This window comes from Antechinus flavipes, chromosome 2 (genome assembly GCF_016432865.1).
Source record: "Antechinus flavipes isolate AdamAnt ecotype Samford, QLD, Australia chromosome 2, AdamAnt_v2, whole genome shotgun sequence".
Lineage (NCBI taxonomy): Eukaryota > Metazoa > Chordata > Mammalia > Dasyuromorphia > Dasyuridae > Antechinus > Antechinus flavipes.
Window position 1 is genome coordinate 18,856,907 of NC_067399.1, and position 16,606 is coordinate 18,873,512.

The 16,606-nt window shown below is 36.0% G+C and overlaps 1 protein-coding gene across 2 annotated transcripts in view; it reads right to left on the minus strand.

The window, feature by feature from the left end:
• Positions 1 to 13,231, minus strand: part of ADAMDEC1 (ADAM like decysin 1) — a 33,171-nt gene extending 19,940 nt beyond the window's left edge. The window contains exons 1-7 of one of the 2 annotated variants that reach the window (XM_051974165.1): positions 13,071 to 13,226; positions 7,538 to 7,656; positions 5,713 to 5,789; positions 3,991 to 4,069; positions 2,031 to 2,107; positions 679 to 859; positions 365 to 421 (exon numbers count right to left, since the gene is read on the minus strand). In XM_051974165.1, the coding sequence (XP_051830125.1) occupies positions 365 to 421; positions 679 to 859; positions 2,031 to 2,107; positions 3,991 to 4,069; positions 5,713 to 5,789; positions 7,538 to 7,656; positions 13,071 to 13,122 (642 nt within the window). In that variant the 5' untranslated portion in view covers positions 13,123 to 13,226. Of the gene's footprint in view, positions 1 to 364; positions 422 to 678; positions 860 to 2,030; positions 2,108 to 3,990; positions 4,070 to 5,712; positions 5,790 to 7,537; positions 7,657 to 13,070 lie in introns of both variants that reach the window. The other variant, XM_051974166.1, reaches the window with a different exon arrangement.
• Positions 13,232 to 16,606: the final 3,375 nt, after the last annotated feature.

Here is a 16,606-nt window from a genome sequence, read left to right on the forward strand (position 1 = left end):
GTGATGCCCTATAACAAATAAAGAGCTGATTGTATCCAGAAAGATTCACACTCAAGTATTAACTATGAGATGTTCAAGCTGTAGCACCCTGGGTAAGGCACTTAACCTATTAAAGCTTTGGGAAGCTCTCAGACAATATAGATTAAGAGTCAAGATGCCAGTTTGCATTGATAAATAGTCTCCTCATCTGGGAGTTCTCTTTACCAAAGAAATCAGTCTTTATCTTGGTAATCTTCTCACTCTGTTCCACTATTCTTTTATATATATTAAAACATTAGCTCTTTTGATCACTATATATCACATCGTTAATTCTTAATGAGGATGCTGGTCAAAGTTGGCTAAAAACATTGATCTTTATACTTACAAAAGCTTTATCCATGACCAAGAGAAGGCTGATATATTTTGGAGATGTACGAAAATTCTGTTGATATTAAAAACAAATTAAAAATTATGGATTATTTTTATTATAAATATCTCTTTTGATATTAAATGGAAAGGGATTCTGAGAAACTGAAAATAAGTCGAGGCATAATAGCCCCCATAATTCAAATAATATTCAGATAATTTGCATTTCAAATAATTACCATCTGGATTGTTAAAAAATAAAATAAAATAAAACAATGCTGAAGAAGTCATTGTAGGAAAGTGGTGAAAGGGACATATGAAAGGTGGGCTCACTTTGGGGCTGGAGACTGCTCTAATATTCCGGGTTAGGATGTGCTTCTGGTCTGAGCTCTCTAATCCACAGGTCTGGTTTGCAGGATCCAGATCCTCATATTTCAAGATAGCATGTGCCTGTTGGTCACCATCTTTCAAAGGTTCTATTAGGTACCTTTGATTATGGTGCTTGAAGAAACCTCTGTGAAATAAGACAGGAAAGAATACAATAGTGACTTTTTTAACAGAGCTGGAAATGACAAGCCTAGAAACCAAGATAAACCATCATATCACATGCTGGTTGCAAATAGGACAGAGGGTCCCTCGGGTCATGTTTTAAAAATGAATTCATTTTAGGAGGAAAAGGGTAAAGAATTCAAAACCTGGGGTACAAGGTTTCAGGGAGAGAGACACTTTAAGGCTCTTTTTAAAGGAGGCTCCTGCTGGGAGAATATTGGACTGAGCCGGGAATGACTTACTAGGTTTGTGATCAGCACTGGAAGGAAACATCAAATGGGAGGGATATGTCCCTCCTGGTGCTTCCTATTTTAGCAAATGATTCATAATAAGCTTAGTTGTTTCTACTGATTTGAAGGAACATTGGATTATTATCTATTGTACTTTCTAAATTCTATTGTCTAAGGCTGTCCAACCTAGGTAATAGCCAGAGCCTTTAAGAGGATGTTAATAAATCTCCTTAATTGGGGCCCTGTCTATGCACCCCGATGGAAAACTGAAAGTTACATTAGTAAATGACATAAAATAAATAAACTATGTCATATATACACATATCGTGATTCTATACTGTTATATATATTATGATATATGTATAAATGTTGTGCATGTATAACATAACATTATAATTACATATAATATTATGCATACTATACATTACATTATATATAATTCTGCTATGGATAATATAACATTATATGTGTTTGTATTTTGTCACATACATATATATATATGCATCAAACATATATGAGGCATACATATATAATATATATCTGTTTATCTGTGTCTATGATTCATGTATTGTAACCCAACTCCCTTTTTTTCCTGATTTAATCATCAATCAATAAACATTTATTAAGCACCTCCTTTGTGCTAACCACTGGGAATATGATGGTTAAAAAAATGAAAGTCTGAGCTTAGAGAGTTTGCATTGTATTAAGGGAGATAAACTAAAAGGCAATTTTAAAAATTAGATGCCAGCAGTTTTTGAAAGATCAAGATTGCTTTTTTTTAAACTCATAATGCCTTTCACATGATAGGTGTTCAATAAATGCTCATTGCTTGGATTGGGGCTTGCAGCAATGCTGAATCTAACTGTTAGAACTCAATACTATTGTTATCAACAAAACTGTTCTCACCTCAATCCCTCACACAGGCTGAGGCTGGCAACTGAGTCCTCCTCGTTCAGGATGTGACCTTGGTAATAGCAGTGTTTCTAGAAAGGACAGAAGTAAAATGGGTTATGAAAGAAAGTATTGCAGGAAACCACAAATGTGCAATGGTGGCCCAAGCTCCTGTCTTTATCTTGTCACACAGAGTTGATACTGACACTCTCACAACTACTGTTACTACTTCACTTAATGGAAAGCCTGTGTCTCATGCCTATGGGGACCACAGAAAATTCCCCAAAGTTGCAGCAGGTCAGAATGACTGGGGGCATTCTAATTTTTTGCTGATGTTCCATAATGAAAATGAATTGTTCCAATGAAAATTGGAAAATTTAACATGAAAATTCATGTTAAAGATACAAGATTTTAGAATTGGACCCTTGAATCTAGAACTAAGAAGCTGGATGGTCTAGTGGATGGAGAACCAGGGTCCATGTCCTGCTTCTGACAAAGATTAAAACTGTGACTCTGGATGAGTCCCTCTCACTACTCTGGGCAGTAATTTTTAGTCATCAACTACAGAGAAAGTTCCATTACAATTTCCTACCCTCTGCTCTATCCTCTAGTTTCATGGGTCTCCAAGACCATTCATCCAAGACACAGAAATATCTGTGTAAAGGAGATTCCCAAGACTCTAACAAATACATAATTTCAAAGGAAAACATGTTCATTTTTGGTTAGGTTTTCCAAAAGTTGATTCCTATATGTTAAACTACATAATCAGTAAGAATTGTAGAGCCCGTTTCTGTGTCTCACACTCCTCAGAATCCCATCACTCATTCCCAGCTCCTAGGCAATTGTCCCTCCTTTGTTCTTTTCCATTCTTATCATATATAACAAATTGTTAAGCAATCTGGGCTCAGGACCCACATTCAGTACTTTCTACATTGAACATTACTCATCCAGGAGATGATGCATGGGATCCCAAGACCGTAGAAAGTAAGGATGTTTGATTTTCTTGTATTTGCACTCATCATTTATCAGAGTACTTGACACATAGTAAGTACTTCATAAATGCTTATTGGTTTATTGACTGGTAGAGCTATTGGAATATGAGTGGTATAATGAATGGCTCCTCCTGCATCATCTTATTTTTGGAAAATGGTCTTTAAAGTTCCTTGATTGAGTCATAAGAGACTTTGCCTTGAGAATGACAATTTGATTTTACTAAATGTTTATTTTTGGCTCCTTGGCCCATTCTCCCTTGATCAAGTAATCATAAGAAAGAGTTGGAAGAGGCCTGAGAAACCAGTGTCTAAATACCTCATTAAAAAAAGTCAAGTACTAACAAAAGTTTATTGGGAGTAAGGGAAGAAAATAAACATTTATGTAGCACTTAATGTCCAAAAAGCCTTTTTACAAATATTAGCTCACTTAATACTTGCAACAATCCTGGGAGTTAGGGATTATTATTATCTCATTTTGCAGTTGAAGAAACTGAGGCAAACATCAGTTAAGTGATTTGTCCATAGTTCCACATCTAGTAAATATAAAGTTTTGAACTCAATTTTTTCTGATTCCATATCCAGAGTTCTAACCACGTTCTACCTCACTGCCTTACATTTGTCCGTTGATTACAAAGTTGTTTTTCCTTAGGGGGCTATCAAAATGGCATAAATTGTATCAAAGACAGAAGGTATTTAATAAATGCTAATGGAATCAATTTGATAGTGAAGGATAGTGAAAGACTCCCAAAAACCAGTCCCTTGTTTAACTTCTCTATGATTCTTTTTTTTTTCATCTTTATAATGAGGGAGGTTGGACTCCAAATCCCTTTCAGATCTCAATCTACAATCCAATGAGTCAAGGTCTCAGTCCTTGGATGGATGGCCAAGTCTATCCAAGGCATGTGTGCCCTATACAGCATGCAAATGACTGTCAACAAAGTCCAAGAAATCCCAGAAGTTGCTTAGGTAAACCCCATCACTACCATCATCTGAGGACTGGTGGTGATCTTCTTTCCATCAGATAAGTAATATGTTTCTGTGTAGTCCGGAGACAGGAGGTCACTGAGGAGAAAAAGTAGGCACTAGTTATACATGATAAAGTCAAAATCAGGATTAAGCAAGGAAAAATCTGTTCATGACTTGTCTCTATGTAGTTTTTATAGAAACTACAGAGCCTTAGAGTTGGATGGAGGGAAATCCAATGATCAGCTAGTCTAGTCTTTACCCAAATGAAGAATTCTTGCTGTCATCCATCACAGAAGTGAGTATGAAGACATGACTCCAAATCCCACCTCTCCATATGCAGGTCCTTTCTGAATCTTAGGACCCTCTAGCCATAAAATTAAGAATCTGGGCTCTTAAATGTTTTCAACCTTGAATTTCTATCCCCTTGAAATCTTAACTCTTGCTAACAGCCTGTCCATCATATCTTTTTCATCTTCTTTTCCCTCTGTCCACAACTACTAAACTCATTTCTTTTCAACTGGATTATTGTAATAACCTCCTCCTAACTGGTTTTCCTGTTTCCAATTTCTGCCTCCTCATGCACTATCACATAGCTGGGAAATTGATATTACTAAAGCACAGGTCCAGCCAAACTTCTCTCATTATCACAAAGTTTCATTAAATTCTTATTGCTCTGAGGATAGAATGCAAGTTCCTCTATTAAATACTTAAAAATCCTTACAATCAGATTATAATTAATCTTTCCAGACTGGTTTCTCATCGCTTCCCCCCAATACACTGGATTACTTACTGTTATTCATATGTAATCTATATCCTACCTCCATGTCCCTCTATGAGTTTGCAAAGGTTGCACAAGTCACCCATGCCTAGAATATACACTCATAGTTTTTTGTCTCTCAGAGTCCCCAGCTCCCTCCGATGTGTTGTTCAGGGGTGATCTATAAAAGGACTTTTAGGATCCTCTGGATTATTAAAGGCAGTTATTTTATAGGCAAAGAAACTCCCTTGGCTCTAAGTCAAAACTACCCTTTTTTCCAACATCTTGATGACAATTGAGGCCGAGAATTAATCAAATTACATCTGCTTGCTATTCCTTTGTTTTGGTCACACAAAATCCTACTCAGATTCCCTCAACTAGGCATCTGATTCTATTCCCCTCCTTTTGGCTACTCTTCTTCCCCTATTCCCATTTCTCTTCCCCTTTCTTTAGAATCCATACTATTTCCTCAGGTCCTGTGTTTCTTTTAATTCTGTTCCTCAGTCAAATTCACAATAATTTTAATAATTAGAAATTGAAATTTGTATATTAATTTAAAGTTTACAAAACATGTATCATCCTTCTTGAGTACTCTGACATGTTTTAGATATAGATACTATATCTATATCTACTTCCCATTTTATAGACAAAAAACCTGAAGGTCAGAGATATTGGGACTTTCCCATTGTAGCATAGATAGTAAGAGACAGAAATAAGATTTGAATCTGAATCTTCGTGATTCTCTTAAAATATCAGAATTCCCATCAAGGCTATCCTTCACTTCTGCTATTAGAAGGCTAGTGGCTCTCCAGGGATATCTAAGTCCTCCTCTCTCCTTAGAAAAGATCATCATGAAAAACAAAAGTGAAGGTATATTTGCCATTCATTTTACAGAAGTTCCTCCATCTTCAGTTTGAAGGCATGTGTTCGGAAATCCAAAATGGATTTTAAAAAAAAGTTTAGGTTAGACAACAAGACTCACTTGTTTTGGTGTAGTTGAAAGATCACATTTTCCCCATTTAATATAATTTGATATTGCACTTCCAATTCATATTCTTCCTAAAAACAAAAAGTCATAATTAGCAATCAAACCAAAGCTTATTAATTGGTTTTTTATTTATTTTTTAGTCTTCTAAGTTGATTAATGATACTCTAAGCTGGAATAAACCTCAGAGAATAGTGCAGATATGATTAACCCATTTTCAGGAAGGAGTAATGATTAAATCAGTCTAGCAAAGCCCTAGTGTAGAAACACCATCCCTCCCATGGAGATCGTAACCCTTCAGCAATTTCATACAGAAGTTCTAGGGCAGGAATTTTTAAACTGGCCACAGAGAGGTTCTATGAATTTTTAATGGGAAAAGTCACTGTTGCTTGATTGAAAACTGTATTTAAATATAATGGGTGTGGCAAGGGATTTTTACTATTTCATTAAGATAGTAAGTCATCAATTTGCTAGTCTATAATATGAAGTTGAGCTATTACTTACAACTCTGGAGCTTTCTACTGCTCTCTCTGTTTGCAAAACAGCAGCTTGAGATATCAGCTTTCCTTTGGGTATTTGCTGATCAGTTTATTATTTTACCTAATATAGATCTCCCCCTTCTGCTATCAGTTCTTTCTTTCTTCCCCTTTGCCTTCAGTAATTCAATAAAAGTTCTAGTTTTGTTCAACCTACCTTGTCCTATTTAGGAATCTTTCAAATGCTACTTGTAGTCTATTGGCTTTTATGCACCAGAAGACTGAGCTTTAAGCATTAAATGAGCCAATTATTAAAATGTCTCTCTATTGAAAAGCATGACTATAGGCAATACCTAGCAACAAAGCCCTGAATTATTTTTATAGGATTTATTGCCTTTAAGATTCTATGTATTTATTTTGTTCATTCAAAAACATTGTGAATAGGAGGGGGTCCATAGTCTACACTAACACTCAAAGGAGTCTATATACCAAAAAGCTTACAAGCCCTTGTGCTAGGACATTATCTGAGGGGTTAAACGACACATTTATGGACTTTGGGTAAGCTCAAATGCAAAAGACTAAAGGTGGATGTCTTTTGACTACCTAAAAATGGCGGAGGGTGTCTAATGAAGCTCTAGACATGATTGTTGCTCATTGTTGTAACATGACAATCTAATTATATTTGGGCAAAGCCTCGTGAGCTGACCCATGTAGTTAGGTTCCATCACTCATGCTGAGGCACCTACCTCAAGTGAAAACATGGCACGTCAAAGTAGATAATGACCTCCTGAGAAAGTCTGGGTTCTTTGGGGGGTGATGGATTAAAGAACTTTAGGAAGACTTAATTCCTAATTTTTTCTCAATAACTTATAAATTATGTGATGCTGGGAAAATTACCTAACCCCTCTCAGCCTCATTTTTCTCATCTGTAAAGTGGAGATAATAATAGCATCTACCTCATAGGTCTGCCGCAGGCACAAAATGAAACAGATATGTAAATATGAGAAAAAATTGTAAAAGATGAGACAAATATTATGCAAAATGTAAATATGAGGCAAATCTGTAAAATGAGACAAATATTACACAAAATATAAAATAATTTGAAGAGCTTGATGAACTAGATCAATGCAAGCCAATTTTTTTTTTTTTTTTTTTTGCAATTTCATGGACCTGCTCACTATATGAGAGTGGGCTATAGTGAAATGGGGCAGTGTGAATGGGACAGACATTTGGGGTATGGGATCAAGCTGTGAGATTTTATTCATCCCAGAAAATTTGATTTGGGAAGGGCTACATTCAATCCCTGGCCGAGATGACTACCCCATAAGGGCATCTGCAGTGGTTACCTCCTTGCCATTAGGCTCTGTTCGATTTTCTTGGATCTCTCTTTTTTGCACGACATGTAGTTTTTGAGGATAAACCACTTCATATTGCTTGAATTCTTGTGGTTTATTTATAATCATTGCTAGAAAGGAAGAAGAGACATTGAATTAAGGATGTGGGGACCAACTTCCTTCTGAAGAATGAGGAAACTGAAATACATCACAATCTGAAGTCCTTGCAAAATTACAGGCAATTTCATATCCTTTCTTTCATTTAATCCTTCCAAAGAATCTCAAAATTTCAGATGGAAGAGGCTTCAAAAATCATATAATCTAATTTCTACTGGTAATTTGAACACTCTCAAACAGGCTTTAAGATTTAATGACCTTTATAGGTCAGAAACAAGAGGAGGCAAGGAGCTTTGTTATCCTTGCAGGTATAATCATTAAAGAACTCTTTTTATTGAAGCTCAATGTCTTCCTGCCTTAGTAGGGCAGTTTATTGGAAGAAGTAGGCTAAAAATCAACTCAAATCACCTAGTGTTCTTTAAGTGCCTACTATGTGCCAGACACTATAATAAATACTGGAATAACAACAACAACAACAAAAAAAAAAAACTTAAAGGTCTGTATTTCCCAAACTATTTATAACATATATTTTTTAAATAGCACTAATTTTCACCTTTTACTATGACTCCATAGCATTTAACATCATTGATAACTTTCTCTTCAATAATTGTAAATCTAACCCTGAGTGTCTCACAAGTCTCTGCCTGATCGCTTTCTCTTCTTCCTCTCTATTGTCTCTTTTCTCATCATCTCCCATCAAGTTTGATGATCATCTCCATGCAGATTCTCCCCAAATCTGCCCCTGATCATTCACCTAAACTATAGTCATATATCATTAATTGTACCCAGGACAACTCAAACTGGATCTCCTGTAGACATCTTAAACAGAACTCAATCCCGCCTCCAGATGATTTTCTTTTTTCAACATCATTCTCCTCCAAAAAACTCAAAAGTTTGATGTCATCCTTGAATTCTCACACACACTCTCCAAATAGTCAATCTGTTGATGAGTCCTGTCCTTCCTTCACATGTCATGTGAAGCATCCTCTTCTCTTCTGTCCCTCAGTCAAAACCCTTTTTAAGCTTTCATCATCTGATTCTTTGATTCTATTGATTATGCCAATAATTTGTCTCTGCCTCAAGTATCTCCCTCACTCAAACTATCATATACTCAACTGCCAGAATGATTTTTTCTCAAGTTTGGATGTTACCATAAGACTTCACTTCTTGATGAGCTCCCCCAGCTTCATAACTTGGCCTTTGCTTTTTACCTTAGTCTTCTAATATTTTAATTCTCTATGTATTCTATGACATAGATACATGAACTTCTTTCAGTTCCTTAAATGTGACCTTCCATCTGTATTCTCATGTCTCCATTGGCTGATTTATTATTTTATTTGTTCAATTTCTTCAAATTGTTGTTATTCTTTAGACACCTTTTTAAAATCTTGTCTGACACTTTGTGACCCTGTTTGATGTTTTCTTGGCAAAGACACTAGAGTGGTTTGTGATTTCCTTTTCTAGCCCATTTTATGGATGAGGAAACTAGGCAAATAGGGTAAAAGGACTTACCCAGGGTCACACTGTAATACCAGAGAAATTGAGGCAAGATAGAGATTGGTTTTTAATATTTTAATGTGGAGAGTCCCAACTAGCTGGCCAGATGGGACTCTTGTCCAAAGCATTTGGCACAGATAAACCGAGGCAGAGAATGTGTATATGGTTTTAGCTAGTGAGGGTTTAACAAAGACAGATGAGGGGACCAAGGATGTTGGGAGGCATAATTCCAGAAAAGGATCATAAATTAATCCTGATAGGATACGGGCCAAGATAAGAAGGACACAGACAGAAGACAGAGAGTTGAGGGGCAATACTCCAAACAAGGGGGAATTATCCTAGCAAGGATTGAGATAAAGCTCCTGGAGTTTATGACTCAATGGTATGTAAGGGTGGTCAGTGCTCCAAGGTTTTCAATTTCAATTCAATTCAAGAGGAAGGGAGGCAGACATATATGTGTCTGCCTCCCTTCCTCTTGTATATGTATATGTATAAAAATATGTATATATTTATATATACATATATGACTATATATATAATTCAGGGCATAACAAAACAACTAGTAAATGACTAAGGCCAGATTCTGAACTCAGGTCTTCCTAATTACAAGTCTGGCATTCCATCCACTGCACCACCTAGCTGGTGCCATTCCTATAAGATTCAAATCAAAATCAGTCTTCTAAAGGAGGACTCTCTACCTACCCAGCTGGCAATGCTTTCTCCTCTAAGATTACTTTACCTATTGACAAGTATCACTTCCATCTTTTTGTTCAATGCAGCTTCCAGATTTAAGTTCAAAGCCTTCATTTTCTATCTTTTCTTGGTGAGACATGAGGAATACTATACTTATCGGGTTCAAATGGCATTTTGATGTAATTGGGAAAAAAAAAAACTTCTGCAAGATAGGAGAGCCATGTAATGTTTTACTGATAGAACATTTTGAATCTTGCCACCAAATGGATATTAACAATTTGATGTCATCTGTGAATATCAGGTGATTAATAAACATTTTGATTTGACTCTGATTTTATTTCATAGAGATAGAGATGCATTTAATACTAGAAACTATCCCACTGAAGTAGCTAGGCGGCACAAGGGATAGAGTATTGAGCCTGAAGGTAGGAAGACCTGAGTTCAAATGTAACCCACATGACCCTGAGCAAGTCACTTGCTTAATCTCTCAGTGCCATGGCTGCTTCAATTACAAAATGGGCATATTAATAGCATGTGCTTTCCAGAGTTGTGAGGATTAAATAAAATAATATTTATGTTTATTTATAATGAAATAATACTTATAAATATTTATAAAATTTATAAAATTCATAGAACATAGCAGGTGCTTAATAAATACTTATTCTATTCCCCTCCATCCCATTTGCTATATATACAATATATATTTGTTCCATGTGGATATTTACATATTTACTAATTCCCTTCCCCCTGAGTAAATTACATCATTGTTATTGTTTTTGCTCCTACTTATATATAATACAATAATGCTTATATATATTATGTAGTATATATATTGTATATATTATATATATATAACATATACGATATATAATATACTTATTTATAATAGGACAGAAGCAGTTCATGTCCCAGATTGGACCTTAGAAGTCATGAAAGAATAAGAGAATTGGCAATTCATGGGAAGATTCACCTCCAGAGTCAATTCAAGAAACATTTGGTCACAGTCTACTTTGTGTTGGGAATATGAAGGAAGAAAAAGCAATTCTGGCCCTCAAGAAACTTATGTTCTTCTGTAGAGAGTGGGCAAGATGTACCCAAATAAAAAAATCTAATGTGTTCTAGGCTTTTCTGGAAACTTCTGAGAACTATGAGGCAAAGTGACTCGATATTTGAGTATATTTGGGCAATGTAGCCTTCCTAACTTTGTCTAACATCTGCCTGAGGTTAAAGGCACAAATGCGAATAAGACTGAAAATTCAGAAAATTCCCTTAGCTGTACCAGGCTTAGAACTCCCACTTCATTAGCACCTTCTGTCTCTGAGGCCCCTTTGATTGGAGGGCGGAGCACTTAAGAGCATCCAGGCCAACTATCTCTACATTTCCTACCTGACTAGCTTTCCTTTGAACCTGTCCATCATGGCCCTCCCTTAAGAGCCTTTCCACCTCCTTCCTTTTCAGCTTCCTTTTGTGCATTGCCTTCCTCTGTTGGATTGTAAGCTCTCTGAGGGCAGTATTTAGCATTGTATCTGGAAATCCTTAATAAATCTTTTTTTTTTTTTAACTGATAGTGGTAGAGAGACAAATGTCAACTAAAAAGAGAAACTGCTTCCATCTGGCTCTCTCTTCCTTTGATCTCTCAGGAAATATCATGAAACTCCAAGACTTTGGATGAAGGGTGGCAGCCGAGGCTGGCCCTTTCTAGTAAGGCATCTTGTTGACTGCTGTCACATGGCAGGAGAATAAAGAAGTTTATGTTCCCGGGCCTCTGGCTACCTTTTCTGCTATTTCCTTTTTCTGAGTAGCTGACTGATGATTGACCTTGATGATAATCGACAATGATGAGTGAACGTGTCCACCATTGCAAGTGACTTTGTGAGTTATAGAGGTCTTGATGGAGTGGAAGGAAGGGGAAAGCTTATTCACTAGAGAAGATAATCATCACAAGGTAGAGATGGAACCCTAGCCCAGCTTATTAGAAGATAAAGATTTTGAAGGAGACAAAACCAAACTGAGGAGAAATAGAAATGCCTCAGAAGTCTTGCAAGCTGCTTTATGTTCTGATGAAAATAAAGTATCGGTTTCCCTTTGGATTATAAGTTGTTACTGATTCCGCTTTTATATCGTCCTTTCAATATACATCGTTAATCTTTTATGTTTAGTATTTATTTTGTGTATATGGAGTAAAATACCTGTCCCGTACTCTCTTCATGTATAACTTTACGTAGGATATTGAGTACTTTTCTATTCTCCTCTTCAGGAAGACAGACACGAACCCAAAGTTTATAAAAGCAAAAATAAAACAAACCTAAGCTTTAAATATTTGCTTCTGGTGGAGTTTCAGGAACCAAAGTATGTGAGAAAAGGAAGCTTATCATTGCCCCTCTGCCCCCTCAGAAGCCAAAGCCCCTCTAGGAATAAACCTGCCCTAGATCATATAAGCCTGAGATTTGAAGAGAGGAGAGCTTTAGGCAAAGGGAATGGACACAGTAACTCCCACACCATTCAGTAATCTGCTATTAAGTATGAATTATAATATGATACAATATAATACAATTAAATATAATGCTGTATAAGATACCATGAAATGATATCACACAACTTAATATAATGTAGCATAATATAACATAACATGATAAAATATAATACACTACCACTATCCAGAACCTCCAAGTTTCCTAATTGAAATCTGACCTTAGACCTTTAATAGCTCTATTACTCTGGGCAAGTCACTTAACTCTATTTGCCTCAGTTTCCTCATCTGCAAAATGAGCTAGAGAAAGAAATCACTCCAATATCTTGGTTAAGAAAGCCCCAGACTGGATCGTGAAGAGTTGGATACAACTGGCCAACACTTCTTTTTTCTCCAATTTTGGCACCAAGAGTTAAGCACAATATCCCACAAGATAAGATCTGATCAGGGCAGAAGACAACTGGGCCTTTCTATTCTGCCTCTTTTAATGTGGCCCAAACTCCCATAATTGTTTTGTTTGTTTGTTTGCTTGCTTGTTTTAATTACCACATCATATTGCTATTCTATATTCAATCCACTAAAACTTTCAGATCTTTTTTTTCAGAAAAACAAAATCTGCTTTCTCAATACGCTTCCCCACTTCTGTACTAGTGAAATGGATTCTTTATCGCCACATGCAAAACTTTCTATTTGTCCTTAAAGTTCATTTTCTTATTTCAGTCCAGGATTTTCCCACTAAATAGGCTAGCCAACAACCGAGAAGCTTACCTTGAGTCAGCACCACAAACCCCAGTGCAGAAAACAGAAGGCCTAGAGACATGGTGGCGGGGGAATGAGAAGTGAGATCTACTCTTACCAATGCTGCAGCCTTGAGAGCACCCCGCCTTTATATCTTCCTAGCTTCTCCTTCTAAACAAAAAAGTTCAACTCAGAATCTTTTCCCCAACCCTTAAATGCTACAGAGTTTCGTAATGGAGCCCTTTAGCTGCCTGTAAACAGCTGGGGTGTCACTGAGCAATTTCCTGACTCGAGAGAGGACCACAAAGCTGGAGAGCTTTACGCAGAACTTTGAATCCAATTACTAGTTTGCTACAGAGAAGGAAACTGAGGTTAGAGGGGAGAAGATAAGAGGGATGGCTTTAGGAAAATTAGGCTTCTTCTGAAAGTTACCAGGTCCCTAGGATTTCCACACTGACACACTATGAGCATGACGGAAGGATCTAGTTCTCATTAATTTTGCTAGTGTTTCAGAGAAGCTTTCTCTTTCTCTTCACTGAAAACCAGGTGTCTTGGACTCCATATGATAATATAAGTATATTAAGCATTTTCAATGGGTTAAGTCCTGTGTTAGGTTCTGAGGATAGAAAAACAAAACAAACACACAAAAATAAAAATAAACTCTGTATTTCAGTAAAGTATATTTGAATTGATTCAGCAAAAAATGTATTAAGTATTTATTATAGGAACCACTGACGATCCCAGAAAAGGAAAGAAGGGGAAAAAAGAAGAAAGGAAGGAAGGAAGGAAGGAGGAAAGGAAGGAAGGAGGGAGGGAGGGATGAAGAGAAAGAGGGAAAAAAGAAGAGAAGAATGAAGGGAGGAAAAAAGATAGGGAAAAAAGGAGGAAGGGGAGGGAGGACACAAGGGAGAAGGAAAAAAGGAAAGAAGGAAGGAAAAAGAAAGGAAGGAAGGAAGGAAGGAGGAGGGCAGGAGGGAGAGAAGTTTACATTTTGAAAAAGAAAAAATAAACATATAGACTGATAAATGGGCAGATAGTATTGAAGTCTTTTATTGTTTTATTTTTTAAATTTACCAATATATTGAGAACAATTTCATATAACAATGATTTTTAAAGATATTGAGAGGAAACATATTTCAACAAAAATTAATCAATATATATATATATGTAACTCAACTTACTGAATGCCCCAGGCAACTCTCTTAAATAATAAATTGTAACTAAGGTATAGATAAGCATTGTTAAAGAAAATTTCCTTGACAATGATTTTTTTAATCTATACCTCTATATCCATATCTGTGAGTATATGTATTGCGTGTTTGTATATGTGGTAGCATGTGCATATGGATATGTTCATTTATGTATATAATACATATGTATTCATGTATGTGCACATGTTATAGGTGTGCCTGTACATATATACATGTATATCACATAAATCACAGCTCTGGTTCCTCATCAGCCCTGTGATGGTAAGTAACCTGTCTAATAAAATTACAAAGCATAGTTTTAACTTTCTTTGTTTTGGTGCTTGTTCTGATCATTTGTTTCCTTCTAATTTTCTGTGATCCCATTTTGGATTTTTTTTTTTTAGGAAAGATACTAAAGTGGATTGTTATTTCCTTCTTATTCCAAATCACAGAGCTTCTTAGTATCTGAGACCTGATTTGAACTCAAGTCTTTCTGACACCGATCTTAGCAGTCAACCACTGTGTCACCTCCCCACTTTGTTGAGGATACAGATGGATAACAATTTAGTTAGAGAGTTAGAGAGTTGAAGTAGAGGACAGCTAGGTGATACAGTAGATAGAAGGCTAATACTGAAGTGAGCATGACTCATGTTCCTCAATTCAAATCTAGCTTCTAATAATTTACTGTCACTTAGCCCACTTTGCCTCAGTTTCCTCATTTTTAAAATGAGCTGGAGAAGAAAATGGCAAAAAACTCCAGTTTCTTTGCCAAGGAAAATTCCTCTAGGATTCACAAAGAGTAGGACATGACTGAAAATGTCTGAACTGAAATGACCCGGGAGGAAGAGAAAAAGAGGCTTTTTTTTTTTATGCAGAATTATTTTTGTGACCTCAAGTTTCTCATAAAGCCAAAAACCATATACTGACTACAACCACATTCCTTCCCCAAGTATGATTGTCAAAAATGTCTTTTTCTTCAAGAATCAGCTGACATTTTGCCTCTTTTTGTAGCTTTCTATGATCTCTGCCTTTGTCTCAGACAAGGAATCTCAGTCTCCTACATTAAGCTCTTTATTGAATCATCTTGGATCCTTTGTTTTATTTTTTAACCTAATTAATGCTTTTTCATTTAAAAAACTTACATTTTCTTTCCCTTTTATACCCCAAACTCCCCTAAGTGGGAAAGTGAAAAAGAATCTTGCAACTAATAAACACAGTCAAGACAAACATTGTCCATTGGTCATGTCTAAAAACATGTATCTAATTTGGCAATTGAGGAGATGACATGTCTCATCACATCATGACTGGGCATTGATCCACCTTCTTAAGTCTTTCAAAATTGTTGTGTTTATGATATTGTTATTGTTGCACTACTTTTTTCTCTTGGTTCTTATCATGTTACTCTGTATCAGTTTAAACTGTCTTCCTAGACTTTTCTGAAAACATCTTCTTTGTCTTTTTTATAGGAAGATTTTATTCCATTACCTTCATATGCCATAAATTGTCCAGTCATTCTACAATTGTTAGAATCTCATTTTATTATACCTTAGATCATACTAATCTGTTACATGTTGCATCAGTGCCCCCCTTCACACATACATATCTGCAGATATAAATATATATAGAATAGAAACTGTTTGAGGGTCTATTCCCCCTTCCTTGGTTCCCCAGTCTTGCAGAAAGTCTTTTTCCTAATGATTTTTGTCTACTAAAAAAGACATGAAATCAAAGGTGGAAGATAGAATATAGACACCAAGATAAATTAAACAGTTTGTCTATCAGACAATCAATAGCCAATAAGCATTTACTAAGTGTTTAGTATGTTCCAGGTCCTTTGCTAAGCACTGGAGATACTAAAAAAGGCAAACTAGCGGAGCTCTCAAGGAGCTCCCAGTCTAATGATGGAGAAACACAAAAAATATTCACATGCTATACAGTATAAATTGAGGAAATCCCAGAGGGAAGGCAATAGAAGAGATTCGGATAGGGAGTTTGAAAATCTGGCCAGGATGTGAACATCTGGCCAGTAGAATAAGATAACCTTATTCTGCTTGGTCTGTCTCAGAAGTTTTTCTAACTAAGAATAATGACTATCTAAGTTTCAGAAAGCAAATTATGGCTTTCTATAAGAAAATCTCCCTAGCAGAGCAATCCCACAATATTGAAATATGAGAAAATTGAATAGATGAGTAGATATAATTATTTCCATGAATATTGGAAATTTTTACTAAACACGGAATAGGCTACTTCCAAAGCCAAGTCAAATCAAAAAGCATTTATTAATCATTTACTGTTTGCCAGGCATTGGAAAAGGTTTTTGAGTTTTTCAGTTGGAGTCTACACAACAAAATATCTGAGAGAGCTTTAGAGAAGAGC